Raw genomic sequence first — 18,416 nt, 5'->3', positions numbered from 1 at the left:
GTTGAAGAATTCGTGTACTTGGGCTCACTGGTGACCTCCGATTACGATACCAGCAGAGACATTCGGAGACGCATCATGGCAGGAAATCGTACGTACTTTGGACTCCGCAAAACGCTCCGATCTAATAGAGTTTGCCGCCGTTCCATGCTGACTATCTACAAAACGCTTATTAGACCGGTAGTCCTCTACGAACGACGATGCTCTGGGAGTTTTCGAAAGAAAAGTGCTGCTGCTGCGTACCATTTATGGTGGGGTGCAGATGGCGGACGGTACGTGGAGGAGGCGAATGAACCACTAGCTGCATCAGCTGTTGGGAGAACCAACCATTGTTCACACCGCGCAAATCGGAAGACTGCGGTGGGCCGGGCACGTAGCCAGTTTAATCGAAATTGACCTATTATTCACACGATATAGTCGATTTTAGTCTACCGATTTCCTTTGGCGTCGCATCGGAAGGCTCCTCAGTAAAAATCCCATAAGGCTCGGTGAAACGTTCTATAAATTTTATAAATACGGGATTGAAATCGGTCGATCATAGCGACGAGAAGCGATTTATTAGAAAGAAAGTAGGGAAAATTTTTTTAGGGCCCTTCCATTCCTCGATCTCTCCTAATCTCGATGGTCCTTCTAATATCGAGATGTGGAGAGGAGACTGTAATTGTAGTAAATGTTCTCAAAAATTTGTTTGAAAGTGCCATGAAATCCGCGTATCGAAGTGAAAGCAAAATGAATTCTGAGCACGTTTCAATTTTTTTCAATCATGTTCCTGAAGAGAGATCAATTACTTTTAAATTCATTTTTACAACTTATGAGTAATCAGCTTCTCACATGAACTACGCATAAGTTAATCTCACATAGCCGAGTTCACTTCCAGCCTTATCGGGCACAGACTCAAATAAACTAAAAATTTGCATTCTGTTTACACAGTATTTTAATACCTGATCAATGGACACCTCCATTATGGTTGCAATTACGGCTTATCGCCAATTGATAATTAACTTTTAGCATAAAAGCTGCGCTCTCGGGACAACCAGCATCAGTCTTTAGGATGAGATTGCTCGCGTTCTTTGTATTAACGGCAACTATTACCGTTGTGTCCGCTGATGTCGCACCCAACACTAGCCAAGTCAAGTATGTAGGCAAAGAGTGGCTTCAAAGGCAGAAAAAATTGTTATTGTTGTTCCGACATCTGTACCAGAAGGATTGGAATCCGCAGTTCGTGGCTTTTGCGAACAACTTCGATGTGAAGAAGAACTTCCATTTGTATGACAACGAAGATGCAGCTAGGGAGTTCTGGACTTACTATGAGCATGGTATGCTCCCGAAAGGAGAAGTGTTCTCCGTGCTGAACCAAGTACATCGTGAACAAGCAGTCGCATTATTTCATTTATTCTACTACGCCAAGGAATGGGAAACCTTCTATAAAACAGCTGTATGGGCTCGCTACTATATGAACGAAGAAATGTTTGTGTACGCGTTGACAGTTGCCATTACCCATCGACAGGATTTGGCTGGATTTATTCTTCCAGCTCCATATGAAATCCTCCCTCAGCAGTACAAAATGCAGGGATATTACGGAATGAAGAAAGATGATGAAGCATACACTGGCATCGTTACGAGCAATTACACAGGGTGGTACGTGCATACAAATCCCGAACAGAAGATTTCCTACTTTACCGAAGACATCGGATTTAATACCTACTACTATTATTTTCACATCAACTACCCTTTTTGGATGGGAGGTAAGGAATATGGTTTGTACAAAGACCGCCGAGGGGAGTTGTATCTTTATGAACATCAGCAAATTTTGGCCCGCTACTATCTGGAACGTCTGTCGAATGATCTGGGTCCCATAAGGAAACTCTCCTGGTATTGGCCAGTAAAAAATGGCTACAATCCTGATCTGCATTACTATAATGGGCAACCATTTCCAAGTCGCGATAACTACTACTTCGTCAATCAAGAATCTAACTACTACCACATACAGTTGATCGATGATTATGAGCATCGAATTCGTGAGGTGATCGATCGTGGGTTTTTGTTGAAGTCTGACGGTAAGATGATCAACTTCTCAACTCCGGAAGCCATCGATTATCTTGGAAATTTAATTCAAAGCAATCCGGACAGCAACGATAGTCGATATTTCAAGTACTTAAGCATGTTTTCGCGTATGATTTTGGGAGCATCTGTTAAGCCAGTCGAGAGCCATAAAGAAATACCCAGTGTTCTTGAGCATTTCGAGTCAGCTTTGCGTGACCCAGTGTTCTACCAAATTTACAAACGCATTATTCAGTACTACCATCAATTCAAAAGTCATCTTCCAGCATATACTTATGAAGAACTATATTTCCCAGGAATTAAGATTGACGATGTCTCCGTTGATAAGCTTGTTACATATTTTGATCGATTTGAGGTGGACATCACCAATGCAGTTGACATTAAACCAGAACCGTATGATGAAGCCAAGTTCATCGATTTTGGTGAGATTGATTACCAGCAGGATCCGATTGCGATCAAGGCTCATACAACCCGATTGAATCATAAACCATTTACTTACAGAATAAGTGTCACCGCCGTAAAAGCTGTCAAATCTATCATCCGCGTCTTCATTGGGCCCAAGTACGATGAATCTGAATCACAGTACTGGCTAAATGAGAACCGTCAGAACTATTATGAGCTGGACTACTTCGCGTATGATTTGGCTCTCGGCAAGAGTGTCATAACCCGCAATTCACTTAGCTTCAATGGATACGTCAAGGATCACACTTCATTTTACGAGCTGTACAAACGAGTTGCATTGGGGTACGAAGGAGCTGAAAAGTTCCCCCTGAATATGTCCAAATCACACTGCGGCTTTCCGAATCGACTGATGCTTCCGAAGGGCAAGAAGGGAGGTATGCCGTTTAAGTTGTTCTTCATCATCTCGCCATACCACGCACCAGAAATACCACAGTACACCGGATTTGATCCGGCCGTGTCCTGTGGTGTTGGATCCGGCGCACGGTACTTTGATAAACTGCCGTTTGGCTATCCGTTTGATCGTAAGATTGATGAGACTTATTTCCACGTGCCGAACATGTTCTTCGAGGATGTTATGATCTTCCATGAGAAGGAAGAGGATATCAACGGCGTTGTTTAAGCAGCTTTCGATCGATCATTTTTAGACATTAGGTCTACCAAATCAAATCCCCCCCCATCGGGCTGGGAAATTTAGATTCGTTCGCGCTATAATGTGATATTGTTTGTAATAAAAAGTTCAGCGTACCAGACAGTAAAAATAAAACATGCGTTTGGAAATTGCTTTCATGTGAAGGGAACCCTTTGGATTTCAACTACGGCTTGTTCCAATTATGGATTGGGAGGTTTGTTTATGTGAGAAAGTGGTAATTCAGTGGGACTTCTGGCTGGATGGCATGTGGTTGGTTCGGTTGCATTTTTTTTTCTCTCTATCTCATGTGGCGAGATTATGGCTAAAGGTGTCTGCCATACCAGAATGTGTCGAATTGTTTATTTTCATTTCCAATTGGAGATTTGGAGTGTTTTTGAAGTCCGTCCTAGCGCGGGCGATTGTTGATAGCAAGAGGTCGGCTCGAAAATGGACGTCATGTGCCGGATGGTGTGCAAGTGGTCATAGTTTATTACACCGTTTGAATCTGGATACGTAACTGGATTTCAGCATCTACGCGTATGTGTACCGATACGAATATGTTTGAGATGAATCAGCTTTAATCAGAATTTTTCATCTAGGTATAATGGTGAAAGTAAAAACGGACAACAATGAACAACGTATTGTATTTTTTTCGGTTTGTGTTGTGCCTCTTACTCACTTATTACATTTATTGGCATTGATCATTTGGAATTTAAACAATTTTTTATCACTACTATAATCAGTACTGGAAAAGGTCGTGATCGTCATAAGACAGAGAGCAAAGCGCATTTTTCTATTTCAGGCGACCAAATGAAAGAATCGTGGGTACTTTGATCAATTTCGCATGAAACGCAGTCATGAAAGGATGTTGTGCTTTATTTTAAAATTTAAATTTCTAAGTTATTTTAATAGATACATGCGAAAAATAGTGACAAGTCGATAAATTAATCATACTTTTTTAATTTACCGAGTTGAAAGTGAAAATAAACACAAAAATAAAGCAGATATTGCACACTTTCATGACCTGTCACGGAACAAATATTTTTTAGAGATTTTTGTAGCATGCCATTCATCCTTCGCGTTTCAAAAGATTTTGAAAGGGACAGATATGTAAATATCGCGTGACATCTCTTATTGAAAATGAGAAATTCCAGTACTGATTATAATAATTAAAATCTCATACACATAGGAACGTCCTTTTCGAAAGGAACATACTCAACCTCATCGATGCTTAAGGCTTTGATAAGGGTCGTAACTTTTGAATTTAACTTTCTAATTGTTATACTGGATGTGATTTGAACTGGGACATAAGACGTAAACAGCTCAAATAAATGAACGATGATTATATTTAAAAATGTATAACGATTAGGTAATTCATATTCAAATAAAATGGACACACAATTTATTTAATTTCGAATATTATGAAACTGTGTGTATTCCGTTTTACCCTACCATATTATGTCACCCTTGATCAATTAACTACAAATTAGATCATGTAATTTTGTTAACATGTGCACTCACAACAAAAGAAGAAACGAGTTTACTTGTTGAAAAATAATGCCTAATTAATATAGAGAAACAATGCAGATACCCTATTTTGTACAGAACAATTTCAGTGCATTCGTAAAAAAATAAGTGAAAGTTACTAAAACTCTCATGTTGCATGTGGCTACGAAAAACAATTCATTCGCAGATGCAGCCGAGGAGATGCAGTTTAATGAGACATTGCCTGAACCGTCCACTGGAATTAACATGTTTATTGAGTTGGATCAGCCATAAAAACAAACACGGTGACAGTGGTTGCCATAACAATTTTCTGTCACGCTCACGAGAAATGCGAGCGCCCAAATAGCATCCCAGACATCAGACCAAACATTCACCAGTCAGTTCGTAAAAAGAGTCGCAAGTGGGCATGTATGTATAACTTTATTGTGCCTAACTCCCACATGTTACTGATGACGGAGAAGGAAGCATGCAAGCGTGAGTAGATTAATGGGAATTTTCCTGTGAAATGATCCAGTTTCCTCAGCGTCGCTGAATACCTGAATAAATGGCATTTCCCAAAGGTTTTTCGGTTGGATGAAAGATATGACTATTGTATCTCTTGCCTTACACGAATCAGAAAAAAAATATGACTTTTTGTGCCTCGTATATATTGGCCAATTAACACGCTTTATAGCCAATTACGTACCGGGTTTGTTTTGATAATAAACTTTTAGTATTTGCGAGAGCGTACGCTTGTGGGCACTATAGTAAACAGATTTGACGAATCGGTTCGTTGGTTATATTGGTATTGAAAGGACGGTTAATCTTACGGAATCAATTTGATAGCTTTTTTGATACTTACTCTTCATTGGTTTCATTGTCTCGGAAGCCTTTGGCGAATGGGTTGCTCACAATTTTCAGTTGGGTAACCTGTCAAGAAAATTAATTTAATTATCAATTATAAGTAAATTAATTGAAACCAATGAATCAATCAAATCAAAATCCAAACATGGTTGTGCCGCTATTTTTTTCATGAAGTTACGATGGAGTAAGATGTAGACACCACTCGATGTAATCATTAATTGTTTTCAGTTCTAAGCTATCAATGCAATGTCTTCGAAATTTGGTTTATGAGCCATTTAGCTCATTTTTACCATATATTTTATCGACACTATATTGTCGAATAGAGCTCCCTATTATTTACCCTGCATCTACACTAGCAGGTGTTGAACTAACATTCCCTCCCATCCTTCCGTGATTGTATGGACGTGGCCAGGTATACAACTGCTTCTGTATTGGAAAAGGTATTTATCCCAAGTACCAATTTACGACAATATGCAGAAGATTACTCCTATTGAGCATTGTATACCAACCCACGATTTGTACAACCACTTATGCTATGCTATGATATGAGCTAATTAGCTCCAAGCCTTATGCCTTATCTCATACAAGTTGTAATATACAATAGTTGATTTTTACATTCGCTAGTCGCCAAGTGCGTAGCCAGAGGGGATTTGATACCCTATTTGAAAACAGATGCCTCAAATGATGAAAAAATGTGAACGGAGTACATATTCAAAGTAATCCAAATAATATCAAGATTGTATACACCGTTCCAGTACAGAAACGACCCAGATTTTGGGATTAATATATGCCCTGTGCCTTATTTGCCCATAGACTAGAGTGTGCCAAATATCGAAGAATAACCCTCCTTAATTCGGCGTATAAAATCATGTCCCAAATTCTGTTCAACAGATTGAGACCGCTTGAAGACGTCGACGAATACCAGGCAGAATCAAATGTTTATCTTGAGACAAATCCTTGATAAATTCATGAAGGAAAACTTGCATACAAATCATCTGTTTATCGATTTCAAAGCAGCGTACGATTCAGTGAAACGAAATTAATTATGGCAAATTATGTTAGAACATGGTTTTCCGTCGAAACTGATACGGCTGATTCGGACGGATCGAAATCAAACGTAAGGGTTGCGGATGAAATTTTGACATCATTTGTAACATTTGATGGATTGAAGGTGATGCACTTTCAAATATATTGTTCAACATAGCGCTCGAGTAAGTGATTAGGAGAGCTGGTGTGCAAAGAAGCAAAATCATTATCACAAGATCGCATATGCCACTGGGCTTTGCAGACGATATCAATATTATCGAGAATGATCGCCGTATCGTGGAAGAGAAATGCCTTTCAAGAGGCAGACAGCGAAGATTGGACTCACGATCAATACCAACAAAGCTGGCAATCAACGTGGGTGACTATTGTCTTGGCATATACAATTCTGTCAGATACAGATATTGTAATAAAATAATACAAATCTGTAAGATTTCAATACAAGAATTGTATTAAAATCATCCGAAATTGTATATGCCAAATTATTTTACAGTTTCCAAAAGATTCTTGTGCAGAACTGTATTAAAATGTGTCATCCGCTGGTTGAGTGTAATTTTTTTATGCCGAATATCTTAGAGCTGCATGAAACATCGTGATCTGGTGTTATCTCATTTTGTTTTTCTCAAAACACATTTTGCATAAACAAATCGATTTCGAAAAAAATCTTAGTCTCAAAAATTAAAAAATAAATTTTATTGAATTTTTTCTCGAGATAACACCAGATCTTGGCGTTTCATGCATTTCTAATACTCGGCGTTTCATGCATTTCTAATACATTTGGCATAAAAAAAATGATTTCGAAAACATTTCTCAAACAAGTCTCAAAGATTTTCTAAGCACCGAAGCCATTCTCCTTCAAAATTTTTTTTTTCGATGTGGCATCAGATCTCGACGTTTCATGCATTTCTAAGACATTTGGTCTAAGGTGATTATACAATAAAGCCAGAAATCGGCCATTTTGTAAACCACGAACCATAACACGTATGGGGCTGAAATAATGGTAGATCGTTTGCTTAGTTATGCTAGACAATCATAATTTGAGTTTAGGCACTGTACGAAAACTGATTGAGCTGAAAATTTGCATAGGGACTTTTTTCGAGGAGATGGAACTTTCGAGCACTACCCGTTTTTGAAATTCGAAAAGTCGACTTCATTGGCACCCTAGTGCTTGAAGAGCATTGATTTACTTCCAATAATGCTTCTTCCCAGTCACCAATAGTAGCAAAACATGCTAGAAGTTTTCTTAAAGATCTAATTCAAATGCGGAAAGTCTGTGTAAATGGTAAAAATTTAATGTGTGAAATTAAAATTTCTTTACGTGAGTGCTGGTTCCAATAATCACCACTTGATGATTTGCCACAAAACAACAAAAAGCGTCTTCACTGCGTGTACTTGAGTGCCGACTTTACGATGGTTGCTGAACTGCATATACGTCATCGTTGAGGTCTCAGTAGCAGCCATCCCGTCGACCACCACCGATGATGGTTATGACATTGCGTTGCGACCGCTAACTGATACCTTCGTTGCTGCGATGCTATATCCACTTTCCGGGAAAGTTTATTCGAACTGAGTTGGTTTACCTATTTATACACTTTTTAATAATTATCGATGATAAATAATTGAAAATCGATAATTTTGGCATACTATATAGAAGTGTTGACTTCTATACACCTCCGATACACCTATGCCTGGCGTATTGCAGAGCTCCGTAAGCGTCGGTCTTGGGCGATGTTCCTCCAGTTTCCCCGAACGTTCAGGGTCCCCAGGTCCGATTCCACCGCGTGCAGCCAGCGTATTCGTGGCCTTCCACGAAGTGACCGGCCCCTATCTGGTTCTCTGTTAAATATTGTTTCCACTATTTTTTCTTCCGACATTCGCACTAAGTGACCAGCCCACTGAAGTCTACCGTATTTTATACGATTTACAATACACCCGATTCTTTTTTTACACGGGGGATGCGTTCAGTGTAAAAAAAGTTTTCAGTTCAAAATTTGAAAATCTGTTTGAAAAAACTTTTATGATTTCTCGACGAATCATGCAAAATGGAGCAACTTTGCAAAAATTTTGTATGGGATTTTTTTTTACACGGCCGTGTAAAAAAAATCCGTTTAAAAACAGAATCGGGTGTATTTTCTTCTTTGTATACTTGATACAGCTCATGATTCATGCGTCTGCGCCACACACCATTTCCCTCCAAGTATTGTACGCAGCACTTTTCGCTCGAAAACCCCGAATCTCTCCGGTCGGTCTCTTTTAACGTCCATGCTTCATGTCCATAAAGGGCCACTGGTAGAATCAAAGTTTTGTATAGAGCAAATTTCGTTTCGTTTCGGGCCTATTCGCAGCAGCAATACGTCTTTTGACTTCACGGGAAACGTCATTGTCATTGTCACAAGCGTTCCAAGGTAAACAAATTCTTCAACAACTTCAAACACATCCCCACCAAGCACTACCTCAGCACCAACACCACTAGGTATTCCTTTATCTCTACCTGCCACCATGTACTTTGTCTTGGAAGAGTTAATGGTTAAGCCTATCTTGGCCGTCTCCCTCTTCAGTGGGACAAAAGCCTCCACTACTGCTCTGCGATCGATCCCAATAAGGTCGATGTCGTCCGCAAAGCCCAGGAGCATATGCGACCGTGTGATGATAGTGCCACTCCTCTGCACGCCAGATCTCCTAATAGCGCCCTCGAGTGCAATATTGAACAATAAATTCGAAAGTGCATCACCCTGCTTCAATCCGTCTAAGGTCACAAATGAGGTTGACACTTCGTCTTCAATCCGAATACTTGATTTCGAGCCATCCAGCGTTGCACTAATCAGTTTCGCCGGAAAACCATGTTCGGACATTATCTGCCACAGCTCATTTCTTTTCACTGAATCGTACGCTGCTTTGAAATCAATGGAAAGATGGCGAGTCTGCAAGTTGAACGCCCGGAATTTATCAAGGATCATCCGCAGGCTAAACATCTGATCCGTCGTTGATCGGCCCTCACGAAAACTTGCCTGGTATTCGCCGACGAAAAACTCCTCAAGCGGTCTCAGTCTGTAAAACAGAATACGCGACAGGATTTTGTACACCGAGTTCAGAAGGGTGATCCCTCTGTAATTGGCACACTCTAGTGCCCTTTCTTATAGATTGAGCATATGACGTCATCCAACCAGCCGGCAGGCAGTTCTTCATCCTCCCATATTTTCTGGATAATGTGGTGGATTGATTGATGCAGCTGCTCACTTCCGTGTTTGAAAAGTTCGACCGGGATCTCGTCCTGCTGGGAAGCTTTACTGTTTTTCAGCTCGTTTAGAGCCTTCCTAACCTCGTCCAGCGTTGGTGGTTCCACAGGTTGACCGTTGCCGACTATGTCCATCCTGCTTTTTAATACACCTTCATTTTCACCGTTCAACAAATCTTCGAAGTACTCCTTCCACCTGGCTGCCACCATAGTTTTGTCTGTCAGCAAATTCCCCTCTCGGTCATTGCACATGGCGGGCACTGGCGCAGTCTTATGCCGCGCGCCATTGACAGTTGCGTAAAACCTCCGCATATCGTTTCTATCCATGTTCTGCTGCGCTTCAGCTATGACACTATCTTCGTGTTGCCTTTTTTTCTGCAGTGGATTCGTTTCTCTTCTACCCTTGCTACACTGTACCGCTCTCTGTTGGCATTCGACTCCTAGCAACATTTTTCTCGTCCGTCACTCGCTGGCACTCCTCATCGAACTAACCATTTAGTTGGCGTCGCTGAACAGTGCCTAACACTTCCTGCGCTGTTGTAGTCACAGCTTCGTGGATAGCTTCTGGTGGTACTGTTCAGCAACTTCTTCAACTGACAATCGTTGGATATTGAAAGCAACGTTCTGTTATTTCGTGAATTCGTGATGCTGGAGAGTCGCGACCAAATTTTTGCAACTACAAGATAGTGATCCGAGTCGATGATCGGACCTCTGAAGGACCCTACATCTATAACATCAGAGAAATGTCGTCCGTCGTCCGTCCGTACCAATGACAGGGCGAAAGAAATTTTTTCTTCCGATCTGCGCATTTGCATCCCCGATGACAATCTTTTCATCGTGTTTTGGGCACTCTCCGTAGGCCTTATTAAGGCTCTCATAGAACACATCCTTCACGTCATCAGGTTTATCGTTTGTTGGGCCATAGATGCTGATCAGGCTATAGTTGAAGAATTTGCCCTTCATTCTCAACACGCAAATGCGGTCGCTTATCGGCTCCCACTGGATAAAATGCAGATGAAGCTATCACCATGAAACCAACTTCTGGGCCACCGTATTTCCTGGATGGCTGCCACACTCACGCCGACCTTCTGCAGCTCTCGAGCCAGGAGCCCAACACGTGCGGGTTCACTCAAAGTTCTTACGTTCCAAGATCCGACTTTCCAATCGTTGTCCTTTATTCGTTGCCGGGTCCGTTACCGTTGAATCCATCCGTTTGCTCTACTTTTGCCTTTCTTGGTAGCTGTAGAATCTTCAGTAGGCTACCTTACCAGGGTTGCGCTACCTACATCGCGTTGAAGGGGCTGCCTTCTCGATGCTGACACGATGCAGCATGATGTGTATTGGTAGGACTCAGTCTCACATCCAATTACTCTCTAGATCAGTGGTGCTCACCATTTTAGTCGTTTTTCCCTCAATTTGCTGCTCAAACAATAAAAATGAGCTTCGACCTTACAAGTTACTACTTGGACCAAAGCTTTTAAATATATCTATCGACTAAAGGTATTAAAACGAATAATAGGTGTTAAAATCTCGCCGTAAAATTACAGTTTGTTTGCTTTGATCGTTTCGTATGGAACGAAATAACACCAATATCCTTTTTATTACCCTAATCTGAAAGATATATTTAAAAGCTATCGACCAAGTGCTAATTTGTATGGTCAAAGCTCAATTTTATTGTGTTAGAAGCAAATTAAAGAAAAAAAACGCCTAAAGTGCTGAGCACCACTGCTCTAGATACGTGTGATACCAGATTGTCAAGGCATATACAAAATTGAACTCAATTGTATCTTGCCCGCACTCCATATCCCATGCGTTTAGACGATTGACGTCGCTAACCGCACGGCCACGAAGCCCACAAGTAATAAAGAAAATGTTGGAAAGAAAGGTCCACAACAAATTAAAAACATTCCACGAAAAAATAAAGAGCAAATTTCCATAAACTTACTTATTTATGGATCCTGTACACCTCTGGTGGTGCAAAGAGCCTCTGGGTCTGCCTCTGCTGCGATGTCCCGCTGGGTTGGTCTAATGCTTGTTTACAGATTTCGTTTCGTTATTTGAGATCCAGTTGTGAGGCCACCAGGCCCGAATTATATACCGCAGGCATCTGTTAATGAACACCTGCAGCCGTTGAGTGTTCTCCACTGATATACACCATGTTTCGCTAGCGTATAACAGCACAGATTTCACGTTAGAGTTGAAAATTCGTATTTTGGTGCGTTCACTTATCTGCCTGTTTTTCCAGATATTTCTTAAACTCGCAAAGGCAGCCCTTGCTTTCTTGATCCGTGTGCCTATGTCGATCTTGGTACCGCCGTCTGACGCCATTTGGCTACCAAGATATTGGAAGCTTTCAACATTCTCCAGTGGTTGCCCGGCTACTGTGAAACTGGAAGGAGTCACCGTTTTTACATCCACCGATTTGGTTTTGTTGACGTTGATGACTAAGAGGAGCGCTCGGCAAGGTCGTTGAGCTTACTCTGCATATCAGAGCGCCGTTGCGCGAGGAGTTCACGGTCAATCGCATCTACCAGAATCTCGTCGATTACGATGAGGAACAGTAACGGTGATAGAATACATACTTGCCTCACACCAGCTACGACCCGAAAAGGGTCGGACAGGACCCTATTGTGCAGCACTCTACACTAAAAGGTGTTGTGAAACGACCTTTCCGTGATAAAAGGGGATTAGTCGGCCGGGCTAGTCAACTACAAACGCCACAAAACAAGACTTAGTGTGCAAACATTTTATTATTGTGCTTCATACCCTCCATGCTTCTTTCTGCGGCCCTACTCTCCTGCTCACTATGCATGCTTCTCTTCTTCCCTTTTACATGTTCTTAATCCTAGCACTCACGTCTGCTGCTACCTTTGCTTCGTGCATCTCTCCGCATACCTGTCATCAACCAGACCTGCCCGTCGAAGGTGAGCTGGGGACCCCTGTCTGTGTCAAGGGCTCGTCGATCCACAGGTACCTCGCAGATGGGGCGCTATGTCGGCCGAAGAGGAATTAGATTTACCTCGCCCCCGCTGCTAGGAGCTGACCGAGTGTGATCCCTGCACACCGCCTCTCGAATGAGCTGGTTTACGCCACTCGAACGCTTTTCGCCTCCTACCTCTCACGCAGTGTGGTCCTTACTCGGATCCCTCGGTAGTCCCTCACCTCAATCGTCGTCGCTCTTTGCTTCTCGTTCGGGGAGCCGTTGCTCTTGATCAGCGTGTCTAGCTGCAGAAAGCACAAAAGAAAGAGCCCTGAGGCAAATTTCTGGTTAGAATGAGTGCGGCTAAAAATACCCGTTCATTCGTACTTCCTGGGAAGGCTCTTCTGTTGCTCAAATGTGGACCACGTTCCGAAAGAGTGATGGCGTGCGGGATCCTGCATTAAATGCACTATTAAAACACTTTCTGACCATCATGACAAGTTTTCTTACCCGTCAGTTTGCTTCTCCGAACGCCAACAATGTGTGTTCACTTTAGCTTCCTGGGAAAGCACTTCTGTTGGTCGGATGTGGACCGTGTCCGGAAAGAACGACGCCGTGCGAGATCCTGCATTAAGTCCACCATTAGAAACCATTCTGAACACAATAGGAAGTTTCTTACCCCTCAGTGCGCTCCCCCAGTCGATCGATCGTGTGGTAATCGACACTGGTGCTGGATGTCTGGCCCCCCGGAATTTCGATGCTTGCGCCAAACCAACACACGTTGTGTGGTTGTTCCAGGACTTTGCCGCGCTAATTCTGTGTTCTGTCACGCTTCTTCTGTGCACCTTTGATGATGCCGGTCAATGCGTTCCGGTTCACCTTTTTTTTTTTTTTGCGAGCATGCAACGGTAACACACGCGATGAGCCACAGGTCAGCCCGATTTTCACTTAGTCCGTCGGCTTTCGTTCACTCTTGCAGCGGATGTGGTCGCTGTCACTCTCGTGTGACAGAAAATTTATGTGGGTTTCTTATTTTCAAGTTTATGCCCTTTAGCATTTCTGAGTGTTTACATTCAATCGGGTTTACACTGGGTTTTGTGCACGGAACATATTTGCACACTAGATTATTATTAGTCAACATAGCGCAAAATCATAACTTACGTAACACAACCTCACCACAGGGGCAGAGTTTTTTGTGAGCGCCGACAGGCAGCTCACAAAAAACTCTTAGACTCACTTCATCAAAAAGTCGCAGAGAGACAGAGCAGATCAAAACGTCATCGACTTAAGCAGACCTTAAGATTTTGACAACTACAGCATAACTAACACACGCAAGCATCTTTGCTTGCCAGATTCAAAAGCTCAAACATAATCAAAACAAACATAACGGCAGCGAGTCCTGCCAGAGGTGATCTGAACGCTCACTAATGAGCAAAAGTCTCTGCGCTTTTCTTGTCCCATCATCTGTGCCATGCCCTTCCTGTGGCAAAACACTCAAAACTGATCTACACTAGTTTTAGGAGCTACAATAAAACTAGAGATCTTACATGTAACGAAAATGTACACTAAAGTTGGCTAATAAAAGAACGAGTACAGCGGATACTGAATGTTACGTTTGAGAAAAGGAAACATTTCCGAATCCTAAATCACTACGAGCCCAATAGGAGGTTTTACCGCGCCCCCCGGTCGCGTTGCTTCGGTAGAGTTTTTCGTAGTGACCCCCATGTAACAGACTACCACTGCGTTCTAGACCCATGCCTGTATCAGTCAATGTCGTTCAGACGGATTTGCACCTTTGTCGCTAGCTTGCCTTCTCGGAAGATTGTTGTTGTGTAGGCAATGCTGCTTGTACGCCGGCTCCAGTCGGCTAAACGCTGATCGATGTTTTTTCGGATGATGTGGTAGTGACCGTGTTTGCAGCTGTATCTGATGTGGTGGTCGACTTGATGGCAAGGATGGCGAGGTTTCGTTTCTTGTCGTTGGTCCTCTAACCTTTTCCGTAGAACGTGTTTTAGTGGCGGTTTCGCTCTTCGTTGACAGCTCCTTGCTTCTGCTCCTCTGCTTCTGCTTGCATAGCTTGCTTGATTGTCAATGGCATTTGGAGCCTCCTTACTAGCTTTCAGGGTCCCAACCTCCCGCGCCGCCTGTCGGATGTAGCGACTCTGCTTTTTCGGCCGCGCCGACTCTGTTTTTGGTACTTGGGGCCTCCCTACTAACTTTCAGGGTTCCAATCTCCCGCGCCTGCTTTAGGCTTCATACGAAGCCTTCAATTCTCCCAGTACTGCCAGCTGATATCCCGCTGCGCCTGATAGTGGCCGTAAGCATCAACTCCGCGCTCCCAAAGTCCCGTTTCCAGAATCGAAGGGTACGATTTCTCCCGTATCGTGAACGGCAAACGGTCCATCCCCTGGCGCGATGGGAATGGGCGGTGGACCGCAATTTGGCTTGTTTCTCAGTGGCATCTGGAGCCTCTTACTCCAAACTTCAGAGTTCCAGTCTCCCTTGCCTGTAGTAGGCCGATTGGCCTTGGTGTTGTTTGATGTGATGACCGCATAGCGTATGTTGTTTTCCGATGAAGGTTGTGGTTGGCAGCGATTGCTGCGTACATAGCTGAAGGAGTGTCTAGGTGGAGAGGTAGTTTAATATAATGTTGTTGCTCATCACACCTGACTGACGCCTTGCTAGGACGTTTGTCGTGTTGATGCCGCTGAACGGTAAAGTTTGATTCCGGTGACGAGAATTGAATTCTACGTGGAGCAGCACCGTCTAGGTCCTCCGTGTTTCCGGAGCTTGTCGGCTTGTTGTTTCACTGCGTACCATCTGCTTCCCTTGGGTGTTGTCTCCTCGTTCTGCACCGTTGAACCTTGACCGCCTTGCGTATTTTGTCGATTCTCCGTGGATAATCTTTTGTTGACAGCTTTTGCTGTTTACATAGCTTGTTAATTACTGCACTAGTCGGGTTTAATGTCCTTGGCGTGGTACTGACCACGCTTGCCATTCCGTACGTCCTCCAGCATGTATAGGTTGCTTCCGATAATCTTGATCACTGTAGCTGGAACGAACTTGGAATCGAGCTTGCGATTAATGTGATCCACCTTGGATGACTGTGTGAAGGTTCTTCGCCAGACGAGATCGCCGATCTTGAACGTGATGTTCCGTGTCCTCAGGTTGTAACGCTGCTTGGTTTTCTCGTGGTTGTTCTTGATGCGTTGGATGATGAATTCTTGGATTCGGCGAATCGCTGAGAGACGAACGTCTTGAGCTACCTTGGGATCATCTGGCGTGTTCAACTCCTGCTGAGTGTAAAGATCGGTATGCAATATCAGCTCCCTGCCGAAGTTGGCGTAATGCGGACTGACACCGGTGGCTTCGTGCTTTGCTCCGTTTATAGCTGCGACGATCGCTGGCAGGTTCTCGTCCCACCCCCGGTGATCTTCATCCAGGAGAGCACGTATGCACGTGATCAGTACGCGGTTCACTCTTTCGGCATTGTTCACCATCGGACAGTAGAACGCGGTCTTCATGTGAATGATGTTGTGCTTGGAGATCAAAGCTTTGAAAGCTGCCGAAAGAAACTGCTTTCCGTTGTCTGAGAGGATGATCCGTGGCCGCGAGTATCGAAGGAAAACTTGTTTTTCCAGAAATTCCACCATTTTGAGCGAGTCTGCTGACCTCATTGGATGAACGATGACGTATTTTGTTACCCAGTCCACTACGACGAGCATCACCGTGTTCCCGATGCGTGAGCGAGTGAACGGACCGACGAAGTCAATGGATACTAATTCCCACGGCACGCGAGCCGGCTTGAGACCTCCCATGTTTGGCATCATCGCTTTATTTGGGGCTTTGCTTGCTTTACAAGTTTCACAGCTTCTAACATACCGAGCCACGTCTTCAATCATCTTGGGCCAGTAGAAGTGGTGTTGGATCTTCTGCCATGTTTTCTGGAAACCTAGATGCGCTCCTGAAGTTGAATCGTGGAACTTCGCAATTACTTCTGCTCGCTGATTGAGTGGCACGACCTTCTTCCACTTATGCTCTACTGCTCCTTCTTGGTTCTTGCAACTGCAGTTCTTGTAGAGTTCTTGGTTCACCACGCGGAAATCCGGGAATTTGCCACCCTCTTGCTGTACTCGTTGAACCAACCGTTGATACCACTGATCGACCGAAGCATCTACCGAAAACACTAGTGCGTTTACAATTCTCGACAGTGCGTCTGGAACTGTGTTTATTACTCCCTTCCGGTATTTGATATCAAAATCGAATGCGTTAAGTCTCAGTATCCAGCGACTCATGAGCGCCGTCGGGTTCTTCATGGACTTGAGATAGCTTAACGCCGAGTGATCGCAGTGCACCGTAAACTTTGTTCCTTCCACATACGCTCTGAATTTCTCAATCGCTCTGATAACGGCGAGGCACTCCCGCTCGGTTACTGAGTATTTTCTCTCGGAGGATGATAGCTTTTGCGAGAAATATGCTATGGGGTGTTCTTCTCCGTCAGTTTCCTGGGTCAAAACAGCACCTATCGCCACGTCGCTAGCGTCACAGGCGATGGCGAATGGCTTGCAGTGATCGGGCATTGCTAAAACTGGTGCCGATACGAGAGCTGATTTGAGCTTCAGAAATGCTTCGTCCGCTTCGCTTGTCCAGCGAAACTTCGCTTTTGTCTTTGTTAGCTCCGTGAGAGGAACTGCGATTCTCGAGAAGTTCGCTATGAATCTGCGATACCAGTTCGACATGCCCAGAAACCGTTGCACCTCCTTCCTGCACTGCGGAACTGGAAACCGAACTATGCACTCAATCTTCTCCTGGTCGACGTTCCATCCACTCTGATTGAGCACGTACCCCAGGTACTTCATCTCTTCCAAACAAAACTTCGATTTATCGGCGGAGATAGTCAGTCCCGCATCCTTCAACCGTTGGGCGACCTTCTCCAGCATCTTAATGTGTTCATCGAAAGTACGGGAACAGATGATGATGTCATCGAGGTAATGAAACACATGGGGCTCCAAGTCAGCGAACAAGTGGGTCATGAGACGCGCCAGAGCCTGGCTCGCCGTGCACAGACCAAACGGCACGACCTTAAACTGGAAGTGACCTCTCTGTGGCACCGTAAACGCTGTGACTGGACGAGAACTGGTTTCCAGCGGTAGCTGCCAGAAGGCATCTTTCAGGTCGATCGCTGAGATGTATGTGCAACCACTGAGATTGTTCATGATCGCAGATATCTGAGGTATTGGATACCCCTCGTTTACCATCACCGAGTTGAGGTGACGCGCGTCTAGACATACTCGATATTGACCAGTTTTCTTCTTCACGGCTACTAACGGATTATTCCACGGCGAGAATAGTGCCTCTTCAATCACGTCGAGTTCCAGCATACGGTCGATCTCCTTGTTCACTTCATCCAGCACGTACTTCGACATCGGGTAGTAGCGTTGTTTCCGTGGTTTTGCGTCTCCTATGTCGATGCGGTGGGTATAGCGATCCGTTCTGCCCAGCTTTCCGGGTTCTGCTTTCGGGAATTTACTTATTGCTTCCTGGAGTCGAATGTGCTCTTACGTGCATACCTCCTTTGTCGCTTCCTGTTTTGACTTCTCTTCCTTCTCGGCTTGCAGAGCCATGGTACAACAAATAGGCTTGATGCCGAAAGTGTTCCAGAAGTTCATTCCGAAAATCACACACGTCGGCAAAGTTGGGAGTAGCAACATGGTGACGAC

At 43.8% G+C, this 18,416-nt stretch overlaps 3 protein-coding genes and 1 long non-coding RNA gene across 8 annotated transcripts in view; 2 read left to right on the top strand and 2 right to left on the bottom strand.

Annotated features, from left to right (window-relative positions):
• The window catches only part of LOC134225264 (uncharacterized), a 303,832-nt gene that overhangs the window by 45,346 nt on the left and 240,070 nt on the right, over positions 1-18,416 (top strand). The window lies entirely within an intron of this gene.
• The window catches only part of LOC134225263 (T-box transcription factor TBX1), a 104,119-nt gene that overhangs the window by 9,857 nt on the left and 75,846 nt on the right, over positions 1-18,416 (bottom strand). For both annotated transcript variants that reach the window (XM_062705191.1, XM_062705192.1), the window contains one exon: positions 5,496-5,563. In XM_062705191.1, the coding sequence (XP_062561175.1) occupies positions 5,496-5,563 (68 nt within the window). The remainder of the gene's footprint in view (positions 1-5,495; positions 5,564-18,416) is intronic.
• LOC134228062 (hexamerin-1.1-like) lies at positions 1,049-3,284 on the top strand. The gene has a single exon (XM_062709834.1). The coding sequence runs from the start codon at positions 1,049-1,051 to the stop codon at positions 3,137-3,139; it is 2,091 nt and encodes a 696-aa protein (XP_062565818.1). The 3' UTR covers positions 3,140-3,284.
• LOC134225266 (uncharacterized) lies at positions 12,492-13,857 on the bottom strand. Of its 4 annotated transcripts, none has more exons than XR_009983212.1 (4): positions 13,376-13,857; positions 13,207-13,321; positions 13,084-13,151; positions 12,492-13,001 (listed from the first exon to the last, which is right to left on the bottom strand). It is a non-coding gene; the product is annotated as an uncharacterized LOC134225266 (long non-coding RNA). The 4 variants fall into 4 exon arrangements; XR_009983210.1 differs by having other exon boundaries at positions 13,070-13,151; positions 13,376-13,855; XR_009983211.1 differs by having other exon boundaries at positions 12,492-13,027; positions 13,376-13,837.

Source organism: Armigeres subalbatus, chromosome 3 (assembly GCF_024139115.2).
Source record: "Armigeres subalbatus isolate Guangzhou_Male chromosome 3, GZ_Asu_2, whole genome shotgun sequence".
In the NCBI taxonomy this organism is placed as follows: domain Eukaryota; kingdom Metazoa; phylum Arthropoda; class Insecta; order Diptera; family Culicidae; genus Armigeres; species Armigeres subalbatus.
The sequence above is the reverse complement of the archived record's forward strand: the minus strand, read 5'-3'. Positions and strand labels throughout refer to the sequence as shown.

Bases quoted from the DNA above. Each gene is read 5' to 3' on its own strand.
- LOC134228062 (XM_062709834.1), top strand. From the start codon at position 1,049: ATGAGATTGCTCGCGTTCTTTGTATTAACGGCAACTATTACCGTTGTG.